The sequence below is a fragment of the Nannospalax galili genome, unplaced genomic scaffold (genome assembly GCF_000622305.1).
Source record: "Nannospalax galili isolate Female #2095 unplaced genomic scaffold, S.galili_v1.0 scaffold510, whole genome shotgun sequence".
NCBI classification, from domain to species: Eukaryota; Metazoa; Chordata; class Mammalia; order Rodentia; family Spalacidae; genus Nannospalax; species Nannospalax galili.
Window position 1 is genome coordinate 1,969,752 of NW_008329677.1, and position 11,917 is coordinate 1,981,668.

At 41.4% G+C, this 11,917-nt stretch overlaps 1 protein-coding gene across 1 annotated transcript in view; it reads right to left on the reverse strand.

Moving 5' to 3' along the window:
• Positions 1-11,917, reverse strand: part of Cfap61 (cilia and flagella associated protein 61) — a 319,254-nt gene that overhangs the window by 224,822 nt on the left and 82,515 nt on the right. Inside the window, exon 9 of the mRNA XM_008841463.2 lies at positions 9,837-9,928. Within this exon, the coding sequence (XP_008839685.1) occupies positions 9,837-9,928 (92 nt within the window). The remainder of the gene's footprint in view (positions 1-9,836; positions 9,929-11,917) is intronic.

Genomic DNA, 11,917 nt, shown 5'->3' on the forward strand with positions numbered 1-11,917 from the left:
CGGCAGCACCGTCCTGCAGGTAAGAACCCCGGCAGCACCGTCCTGCAGGCTGGGTGCCCATTCAGAACTAAAGAGGCAAAGGAGAAAGCCGGACAATGACCAGCTTTGCACTGCTTCCTTCCCACCTGAAGAAGTTTCTCTGTCACACACTCCTGCTACCATGATGTTCTGCCTCACAACAGCCCAGAAACATGGAACCCAGTAACTGTGGACTGAGTCCTCTGAAATCACAAGCTGAAATAAACCATTCTTTATTTTAGTTGTTTTTGACAGGTATTTGGTAACAGCAGAAAAAAAAAGTAACTAATACAAGATAGATCTGGACTTTACATATTCATTCACATATAGTGACCAAACTTGCTAAATATATATTAGGGCAATAGCTGTTAGTGCATTTTCTACATAAATGATCATAATAAAAGAGTCCCAATTTTTCCTTTCCAATATGGATTCTTTTTTCTCTAAATATCTGTACACTGGCTCAACCCTCCAGTACAATTTCGAGTTGAAGTGGAAGGAGAAATTTCTGATGAGAAAGATTTTGTCACCAATAAGTATAAAGTTAGCTATTTTAAAAAATAACCTTCATCAAATTAAATTCCCTACTATTCCTAATTTTTGAAGAATTTTTATGAGGGATGGATGCTGAATTTCAGATTTCTTTTCTGAATTTATGAGAATTTTTTTTATTTCCATATGTTAATATGATAAAATACATTGATTGCTTTTATGTTATGTCAACTTTGCATTTCCATAACAAACCCTATTCAATTGTGCTATATGATTCTTTTTAAAAAATATTGACTTAGTTTGTTAAAGTTTGTTTGAGACAGGATCTTATTATGCAGCCATGACTGTCCTGGGACTCACTGTGTATTACCCAAGTTGGTTTTGAATTTATGATTCTCCTGACTTTATCTCCTGAGTGCTAGGATTACAGGTGTGCAATACCATGCTTGGGCGCTAGAATTTTTGTTGGAATTTTTCTAGCAATGTTTATGAGGGATTTAGATCTGCAATGCGATTTCTGATAATATCTTTGGTTCTAAGACATCATATCTTAGATGATTTGAATCCTTTTAAACTTACTGAGACTTGTTTTATATTCCAGAATAGGTTTTCCTTGGTAAAAGTTCTATGAATGCTTAAGAATAAAATGTATTCTACTGTTGTTGAATAGATGTTTTATTGTCAATTTGAAAAAACTGGTCAATAGTAGTCTTTTTTTTAAACTAGTGAATAGTAGTCTTAAAATATTCTATATAATAAATGATTTTATGTCTTATTTCCATCAGTTATTAAGAGAGAAACACTGCAATACAATTGTTTGCTTACTTGTTTATCTTTGCAGCTCTGTTGCTTTGCTTCATGCATTTGGAAGTTCTGTTATTAGGCACATAAATACTTTAGAATGTTAAGTCTTCTTGGCTTTGTTAATTCTAGTATTATTCTCTGCTCTGAAGTAACCTTTGTCTGAAATCAATAAAGCTACTTCAGCATTCTTTTGATGAGTGTGAACGTGGTATATCTTTTTCTATTCTTTAATTTTTACTTACTATGTATTTATAACTAAAGACATTTGTGTTATCAACATGTAACTGAGACTTTTTTAGCCAGTCTTTATCTGTCTTATGTACTCGTTTTGGGCTCATTTAGACCATTTACATTTAATGTAATTGATGATATGGTTAAAATGAAGCCTGTCATTTGTTTTATAGTTGTCCCATCTGGTCTTTTTTTCCCTCTTTTCTTTTTGCTTTATTTTGAAATGATTTGTATTGATTTCATTTTATCTCTTCCGTAGGTTTATTAGGTCTAACTCTACGAATCTGACAATACAGGTTTTTTTGTTTTGTTTTTTATAGTTTTTGAAACCAAAAAATTTATTTTATGACTGATTGCCAAAATCCTCAAGATGAACTGGATGCTGCAACAGCTGCCCTCTTGGGTTTTGGTGTCGTTCCTTCATGGAATCCATGTCTGAATCTGCGATACACAATTTTAAGGTTTACAGTATGTATACATTTAAGATTTTTCAAAGACTATCTTAAGGTGATATTATACCACTATCATGTACAATATATTTACATTGCTCTTCTATCAATCTTTGTGCTGTTATTGTCATACAATTTATATTTTATAAGCCCCATACTATTTTATTTTTAACAAAGTGAATGGTTTTTAAAAGAAATAGATTAAAAAAATCTTTGGCATTTAGCTACTACTATGTCAACATTTTCACTGTCCTCCATTGCTTTGTACAGATCCAGATATCCTTCTGGTCTCCTTTCTGTCTAAAGTAATTCCTTTACCATTTTTTGTAATGTGGGTCTATTAGTGATGACTGCCTCCACCTTTTGTGTGTATATGAAAGTTCTTTTGTTTTTTCTCATACCTTTGAGCATTGCTCAGCTAGCTGGGGTGTGCCTCTCTTAGGTGGAATGGAATGGTTTTCCATAGCTCTGGGTGTAGCATGCCGTGCTGAGGGTATGGGATTGACTGTCAGCTACAGACCATTTCAGGGTAGGGCTCCTGTGGTGCGCCATGAAGGTAAGATGTGGCTGTCACACAGAGGTAGGTTATCCATCAGTTTCCAAGAGCCTTGTGGAGATCAGGCTGTATCCATGGATCCAGACAAAGCATTCATTAGTGTTTGGGTGCTGTCCCATTGACTTTTGGGGTTCTGGAGACACCAACTATCTCAGGAAAAGTTGGCTAGCTTCTAGGAGGCTGAAAGTAGGATGGCTTCTTAGGATACATGGTACATTTTGAAGTTATGTTATTAGGCACATAAATATTCAAGAATGCTGTCCTCTTGGCTCTGGTATTTCTGGTATTATTCTCTGTTCTGAACTAATTATTGTCTGAAACTAGTAAAGCCAATCGAGCTTTCTTTTCACTAGTCTGAATACATGTATCTTTTTCCACTCAAGCTCAGGCTGCTTGGCTGCTTCTTGAGACAACAGCAGGATGGGTTGGGTCACCTAGATGTTTTCTGGGGCCTCAGTGGGGCAAGCCATTTTAATATTTTGTTTTGGGTTTTGTTTTTTGTTGGTTTTTTGTTTTGCTTTGTTTTTGACAGGGTCTCCCTGGTTCTGGCCCACCTGAAAGTCACTATGTGGACCACACTGACCACAATCTCACAGAGATCCACTTGCCTCTATCTCCTGAGGACTGGGATTAATGGTGCATGCCACCATGCCCATTGTCATTTTAATCTTTTAAGCAAACTGTCCAGTCAATTCTCAAAGCCACAGGAGGGTCAATAAGCACCCATCTGCTTCCTGGGGTGTCTTATTGGGCTGTACCCCTCAGGGAGGTCTGTCTAGTTTTCATGAAGTCACGGGAGATCAGAAAGTTTCACCAGGCTAATTCACAGAGTTGGGTTATCTGAGTTAACGGAAGTAGTTGCCTGGCTGCTTCAAAGAACTCTAGGTGAGCAGAGTTTCAAGATGGTACACCCTAGCAGGAACCTGGGTAGGAAAGGGTACAATGTATGCTGGGGCTCTTTCTCTGGGACAATGCAGCAGTGTAGTAACTGTCCCTCTGTTCTCCAAACTGGACTCTTTCAATGTGACATTTTTCTATTCTGGGTGAACATGCACCCTTGGTCCTAAGGACATTTTAATTATTTGTTGAATTGTTAAGTGAATTTTTGTGTATTTAATGCATAAAATCATCTTTATACCCCTTACCCTTTGGCACTCTCCCATATCCCCCCACCCCCACACACACAGGTAGTTCATACATTCTGTCATTTGTATTAAGCCCTATTATGTAAAGTTAGTGTCCCGAGGGGTCCCTCAATGCAAGTTCGTCCACAGGGTTTAGTCAGCCTATCTAGAGTCTCTCCCTTCAAGAAGATCAGCTCTTCCTCATCCAGCAGTATTCAGCTGCCAATAATTCTTCGATTATAGTTGGGGCTTGCTGTTCGTTTCCACAGTTCTGTTCTGGGTTTTTGTTTGCTTAAGTTTGTATGGATCTTGTGCATGTTGACACCATTGCCATAGGTTTGTATAAGAAGGGTCCCAGGTGCCTGTAGGACTATTTCCGTATGGTCAGGCACTTCCTCCCTGGCTCTTACAATCTTTCTGCCCCCTCTTCTGCAACGGTCCCTGAGCTCTTGGTGGGTAGACCTCAATATAGGAGTCCTGTCCGAGGACCCACATTCTGCTGACTCTTATTCTCTGTGTTTTGGCCATTTGTGGCCTTTTGTGTTCCTGACCCTGTATTGCATGAGGGAGCTTCATTGATGAGAACTGAAAGGTACATTAGTGTTCTCTTCATCCCTTGTTCTATGCTCTGTGAGTCTTAGGTATAGAGGTTGCATCCTGGATGCACCTCCTGGATGTGCCACTTAGGCTGGTGCAACCTAGCCCAATACACATAGCTGCATAGGTCACAGATCTTAGAGAAAACCCCAAAGCTCTTATATCCTTGGACAACTGTAATTTCTTACTTTGTGCAAAATATGAACCTTTCTTTCTTACTTTCATGGATCCTTTCTTTCTTACATGTGAAATCCTTCTTGTTCAAGGTTGGTCCATGAGATGCGATGGTAGATTATGTGTAATCTCTTTCTTTCTTTTCTTTTTTCTTGTCTTTTTGAGACAGGGTCTCCCTGTAGCTCCAGCTGCTCTGGAACTCACTATGTAGACCAGGCTGGCCTTGAACTCACAGAGATCCGCCTGCCTCTACCTCCCAAGTGCTGGGATTAAAGGCATGTGCCACCATGCCTGGCATAACCTCTTTCTTTACAAGGCCATCCTATATTTCCATGATGTTTCCAACACCTACCCACTATACACTCTGATGATGTACCTCAAATATTCTAGTTAAATACCTGTGGTTTCCCTCTGTTCTGATCTTCTCTGTTTGAAGGGAAGGGCACCTGGCAGACCTACTCAGTAACTGGAATTCTGTCATTATCTCATCAAAGTTTTAAAACTTCTCATTTCTCTATACTTCTAGTTTAATACTCTTTCCATCCACAGTACATAATGTTATCAATCTTTCTGATGTGTTTTTCAACTTCTGTAATTTATTTTATCTCTGGAAGCCTAATTTGGGTCATTTTAATATCATCTATATCTGTCTTTACTCTTTGGAACAAATAAAATACAGTTAAATAATTCTTTTAATATTCTTGTCTACCATTTCAGATCACGATGAATATATCTCTACCTTATGCATCAGATATTCCCTTTTGTGAGTACATCGCAAATTTGATTGAATTCTGACCATTTACCTAGCGAAAAATTTACCTAGTTAGCAGGATAATTCTGTATTGATTTTCAAAAACGTTATTTTGCTTTATTTTTTATTTTATGTGTGTGAGTGTTTTTCCAGCATGTATGTTAGTAAACCTGTATCATGAAATACCCATGGAGGCCAGATGAGGGCATCAATTCCCCTGAAACTGCAGTTACAGAAGATTGTTAGCTGCCATGTGGGTGCTAGGAACTGAACCTAGGTCTTCTGCAAGAGCAGTCAATATTCTTAACCAATGAGCCATCAGATAACTTCGTAGTCTTACAAATATTCTTGGGCTTTGAGACTCAGCTGAATACCTGGAAAGAGTTTGATTCCTTTGCTTCTTGCTTTTAAGATTCATTAGATGGAATGGAATGGTACTATCTCTAGAACTAATTGTTCCCCACTACTGAGCCAAGAGAGACGTATATGTACTTTCCCCATGCCTTCTGACATATACTGTTTTCTAGTTTGTTGAATACAGAAACTATTCCCAGCCCTGTCTGAGCACTAAGCACTGTTAACCCTAGTCCCTTTGGGAGGCTCTTTCCTCAGTCTGACCTTAGTAGTTTCCTTACGTATCTGCTTGGATAGCATTCAGCTGAACACATAAAAGTGATTCTTTGCTAATGATGTAGCTTTCTGTCTATGTTGCTCCCGCCTCTGCTACTCTGCCTTTCAAACTTCAGTAACTTTGTCTACATGGACTTATAGATACATCTTTACGATGTAGGAAATCTGTTTCTCCTATCCTGTGAGGTGGACTAAAAACTTTCTCAAATATAGGTTGGGACAATCACAGGATTCACTCATCTTGTTTCCCATCTCTAGTACATCTCTGTCCTTTGTTATCGTGAAAGCAGCATCTTCAGAATATTTTCTACTTCACGTGTGTGTGTGTGTGTGTGTGTGTGTGTGTGTGTATGTGTGTGTGTGTACTGTCATGTTTTGGTTATCTGAAGCAGGAGAAAAAAATGCAGTGTCTGTTGCAGCACCACAAGGTGTGCTGTTTTAGACAGAAATAGAAGTCTCTGTGCCAGTTCTGGCTTCCCTCTGACATAGGGGTTGAGAGCTCAGGGGACTGTCTGAGAGCTCCTGGATCCTGCCTCCATGTGGTGATATGTAATTTGGGAGTCGTTTAGATAGACCAACTGAAGGGGTACCCCAATTGCCTCACCCTGCATCTCTGTTCAGCATGGAAGAAGCCAGAGTGGTATGCATCCCGATTCCCTATCTGCAAGTTGGGTAACCTCTTCAGAGGATGGTGTGATAAGAATAGGAGGTAGGAATTGGCTAGGCAGTTAGGGTAAAAAGACCCCAAAGAAAAGTAGCCAGTTTCTTGGCTAAAAGTCAAAATGTCCTTGGATCTCTTAGCAACATACTCTGTTCCAAAGGCAAAAAACGTCTAAAGTATTTGGGAGCTTTTATCTAATCCTTAAAAGATTTTAGGGTTACCTCTTCAGAGGGGGGAATGTTAGAGTAGCAAAAAACCCCATTTAAAAAAAAAGAAGAAAGAGTACATGAAGTTATCAGAAAAAAAAAGTGACAGGGAGATATGGAAGGAGTTGGAGGGAAGGGGTGGGCATGAATTTGATCAAAATATCTCATATGCATGTATGAAATTCTCAATAAACTATTTTTTAAAAAAAGAAATAGAAGCCTCTTTAAAAAAAAAAAAACAAAAAGAAACTCACTAATCAGTTTAATTTCCCTCAATTATCCACACCAACCACTCTTCTTTGAAAGGTTCCAGTCCCTTCTCAGCTCCCTCTTCTGGATATCTTCCATCTCTCCACACACTTCACTGAGAGCCTTTTCTCCTTCCTTTGTGTATAATCTCTTAAAGGATGGGGCTGTTTTCTGGCTTGGGGGCATCCTCAGCACTTAATAGAGTGCCTGACCATTGTGATCGCTTGATCTACAAGAATAAAACTGTACTTGATATGATGCCCAACCACTACCTGTTGAGTCTTTTGTGGTTTGGGCTGTCAGCGAGCATTCTTCCATAGAGACAACATGAAAATCAGAGAAGATAATCCAAGTGACCTACTGCTACATCTCAGGTCCTTCTTCCTTCTTCTCCCCCAAGATTTGGTGTGTGTGTGTGTGTATGTGTGTGTGTGTGCATGTGTGCGTGTGTGCATGTGTGTGTGTGTGCATGTGTGCGTGTGTGCATGTGTGTGTGTGTGCATGTGTGCGTGTGTGCATGTGTGTGTGTGTGCATGTGTGCGTGTGTGCATGTGTGTGTGTGTGTGTGTTGGGGAGAGAGGGGTTTTTTTTTTTTTTTTGGGTCTGAGGCAAAAAAGATAAAAACAGAAAAGATAGGCTGAGCTCAGGAGACAGTGGCTCTTACCTGCTCCCGATCCTGTGGAGGAGTCAGTCAAGCAGAAGTTGAGAGAGCTATTCAGGAAAGCCCAGCGTGGATTCTGCCCATGCTGAGTGCTGACACGGTGCCAGTCTGCTAAGATCAACCTAGAAGTGAGCCCATTCATCTCACCCACTCCTCCCCACCTCTTGCTGAGGTCTTCTAAGGAGGAGACCTGAGTGGCCTAGGCCCTGAGGACAAAGGAACATGCACTGAACTTCATCAGGAGTATATGAGGAACTGGAATCCACCCTATATATGGGCATTTTTTTTATAATACTGGTAATCCAAATGTAATGATGGCTAGTTTCCTGGGCCTATCCATTAAGCCCTATTTATCTTGTCATATGGCTGGTTCCAGACTCCCTGGTGTGGATTTATCCTTTACTGTAGCAGCAACACCCTGTCATTAAAGTCACATTGGCCACAGGAAGGCAAAGGAAAGCTTCCTCTGAGACCATACAAGTGTAGTGAGGCTGGAAGCTCTCCAGGGAACTGACAGGTATTTGTACAATGCAACAAGTCCAATCAGGGCAGAAAGGGACATGCTTTTAAGTCTCTTCAGGAAGTTTGGATTTACTAATCAGTTTTAACTGAGCATCTTTATCTACCTTAGCCTCCTAAAGTCAGGGAATGGACAGGAAGGAAGGTGGAAAAGGGCTGTCATCTTGAGCTTGCAGAATTTGGCAGTGCCGTTCACATGGCGCTAGTTTTACAGGAATATACAATACAAGAGTTATGGGATCATGGAATCTTGCACCAATGTTCCAGAAAGCCACAGAGGCCAAGAAAAGTGCTGCAGGGTCAGAGTCCCTGCCAAGGAATCCCTGAAAGCCCACTGTGTGAAGCTGAGAAAGTGAAGCCTGAGTTGTAATAGAGACACCAGGATATTGGAGATACCAGGGCTACATACAAGACATTCAGCACAGAAAACTGGAAGCACAGATTGGAGTTAGACCAGGAAAAAGATCATAGGTGCCACAGGTGGCAGAGCTGGAGGCATGGGGCTACCCAAGGCAGTTGAAGCCCAGACGACGCCACCAAGAGCCCCAGATGTGAAATTTAGTTGCAATGTTTGGGGTCTGCTGCGCTGGGTTTTCATCTTGCTTGACTTTCATTTGCCATACCGCTATTCCTCTCTTTAAGAAGGGGAATATTTACTCTGCACTGGTAGATATTAGAGTATGCAATTTTTGCAGTTTTGTAGGGATTTACAAGAAAAGAAAGAGATTATTTTTCCAGGTATGGTGGTGCACACCTTTAATCCCAGCACTTAGGAGGCAGAGGCAGGCAGATCTCTGTAAGTTCAAGGCCAGCTTGGTCTACATAGCAAGTTCTAGGACAGCAGGAAATACAGAAAGACCCTGACTCAAAAAAAAAAAAAAAAAGAACTAAATAAATAAAAAGAAAGAGCTTACCTTCAGTCTGCAAACAGACTAGACTTTTGAACAGTGCTGGGAGTGGTAAAGACTATGGGAACTTTAGTGATACACTAAATGTATTTTCCATTATGAGATGCCCATGAATCTTTGAGGATCACTGGTAAAGCGTTATGGCTAAAAGTGGTATATTTAGGCGTCGCGGTGATAAGGAGTGAGCTTGTGATAGTTAATCTTCATTGTCAACCTGACTGGTTTGGAATCACCTACAAGACACACCTCTGGGCGTATCTTTGAAGGCGTTTCTAGAGAACTTTAACTGAGGAGGGAAGATCTACCCTGGATATGGGTGGTGCCATCCCATGAACTGGGGTCCCAGATTGAATTTTAGAAGTGGGGATGGTAGGGGAGGCCATCTGAACACCAGCATTCATCTCTCTCTGCTTCCCGACTGCAGATGCAATGCCATCAGCGGCTTCATGCTCCCACTGCCATACTTCCATACTTCTTCTCCATAATGAACTGCAGCCTCCTTAAACTGTGAACTGTAACAAACTCTTCCTTAAGGTTGCTTTTATCAGGCATTTTTGTCATGGTAATAAGAAAGGTAATTAATACAGGCTGAAATCCCATTTTGACCTGCATTCTGGGGCATGCTTATGAGGCTTTGATTGTGCATACATATTCACGCAGTTTCTCTATCTTAATGCAAGAAGGGTCTTTCCTGAAGCAGATGACAGAACTTCTCAGTAAGATCCCAGCACAAAGATATACCCAGTGTCACAAGTAGCCCCAGGCCCATCCCCATCCCTCAGGCCTGGGAAAATGGCCCCCCTTACCTGGCCCATCTCCACAATTTCTGGAGAAGTAGCATCCCCTGGCTCCTCAGCTACTTTATTAGAACCTTGGCTGTCACTCTTGTGCTCAGCATCTTTAAAAGAAAAGATAGAGTAAGGACAGAGAATAGGTGATAAGAGATCTACAGAACCATAGGAAACTGGGCAGCATGGTCAAGTGTTTTTGAGCAACGGTGGATCTGAAGACTTCTCTTACAGAGAAGTCAGGGGTTTTGCAGCCCAGACTAATCCTCACTGTGACACTGAGATTCTAGGCTAGTTCCCCTTCAACCTCTCTGTACCTTCACCTGCACGATGGTGATAAAACCATGCTGCCCTAGGAGAGATGTGAAGATGAAATGATCACAGAGGGCGTGGAACTGGCATGTGGGAGCCCCCAGATTCTGCCAGTCTCTGGACAACAGGCTCCTTTGATGTCAGTCCCCTTTGAAGTTTTTAAACACAACTGTCACCTTCTTGGATGGCAGGCTTTGAAACAGTGCTAAGTCAGAAAGTAGAAATACAACAGCTTACCACATGATGCTGTCCGAATGCCAAGGATTAGTACAAGGGCTGCTTTTTCTTTGAAAATGCCCTGAATTTGAGGTCTGCCAGTGACCCTGACACTAGACTTCTTCCTTCTCTTGCTCTTCCTCTTTGTGCTCCTCCTTCTTTCTTAAAAAATATTTTATTTTTTATGTGTATGAGTGTTTTGCCTACATGCATGCAGATCCCCTGGAACTGGAGTTACAGACGGTTGTTGGCTGCCATTCTGGGAACTAAACCATATCTTCTGGAAGAATAGCAAGAGTTCCCAACTACTGAGCCATCTCTCCAGCCCCCATCCTCCTTCTTCCCCCCTCTTCCTCTTTCTTTTCCCCCATCACTCCCTCTCCCTTCCTTTGCCAGGATTTTGCTACGTAGCCCAGGATAGTTTTGAATTCGCAATCCTCCTGCCTCAGACTCTAGAATACTAGGATTATAGATGCACATAACCACGCCCAGCTCACTTTTCTATTTTCTAGGTAAGAAGAACTGGAGTTGGGCACTACTGTAATATGTTCTGGAAAGTGAAGGCAGTCTTCTGTGCTTAAAAGGCATTAAAAATTACAATAGGAAAAAAATTTCCCATTTTCTGAAAAGAGGCCTCTTCCCTTCCCTCTCTGTCTCTCTCCTTCTGTCCTTCACTCCCTTGCTCATTCTCTCCTTTCTATTTCTAAGTCATCTCATGCCTTAAGAAGGTGGTTTGGAAGAGGACATCACAGTAGGAATGCCTGTTCCTGCCTTCTGCCTCACCCAGGGCCTGCCCTGCTGGGGTGGGGTGGGGGTCCTCAGAAGTGACTTCCGCTTTCAGCCTTGGATGGGTCTTAGGTCAGAATAGGCCACAGATGCTCTGCTTATGAGAATGCGGGAACTTGAGCCCTCTGGAGGCTCAAAGATACTGTAGCCAGCATGGGCAAACTGCCTTCATATGTTTAATTATCCCATCAGATGCTACAGGGTCAAGGCAGCCCAAGGTCCTCTGCTTCCTCCTCTGGCTAGCTCTTCTTCTACCCACACAGCAAGGGCTCCTGAAGATACCTCTCAACTGAAATTACCAGATCATGAATGCCTTCTACCTACTTGCAACAAAGACATGGGTGAATGAAATACAATGAGAATCTAAGAGAAAAATGAGATGTCCAAGAAGGTTTTTCAGTAAAATAATGCTGCAAGCACAATGAGAGATAATCACATCCTGGTATGAAAGCTAGTGGCCATGAAGAGAAGATGCACTGAGACATCTTTCCAAAGAAAGATGCTTTGAAGAAAATCAAATTGATCATATCACTAGTTCCTGAGTATGTCCTGTACTCCACAAAATAATCTGGAGAGTCTTTGGGGTTTCTAGTATTTTCATGATGACAAGCCGGGATGCTCTTTCAGGCTAATACACATATTGTTGAGATACAACACATACAGAACTGTGCCCAGCCCAGTGAGCTAGTGCTCTCTTTCTCTTCTCTCTCTCTCTCTCTCTCTCTCTCTCTCTCTCTCTCTTCTTTGACTTAATGTGCTCTACAACAACAACAAACACAAAGAAA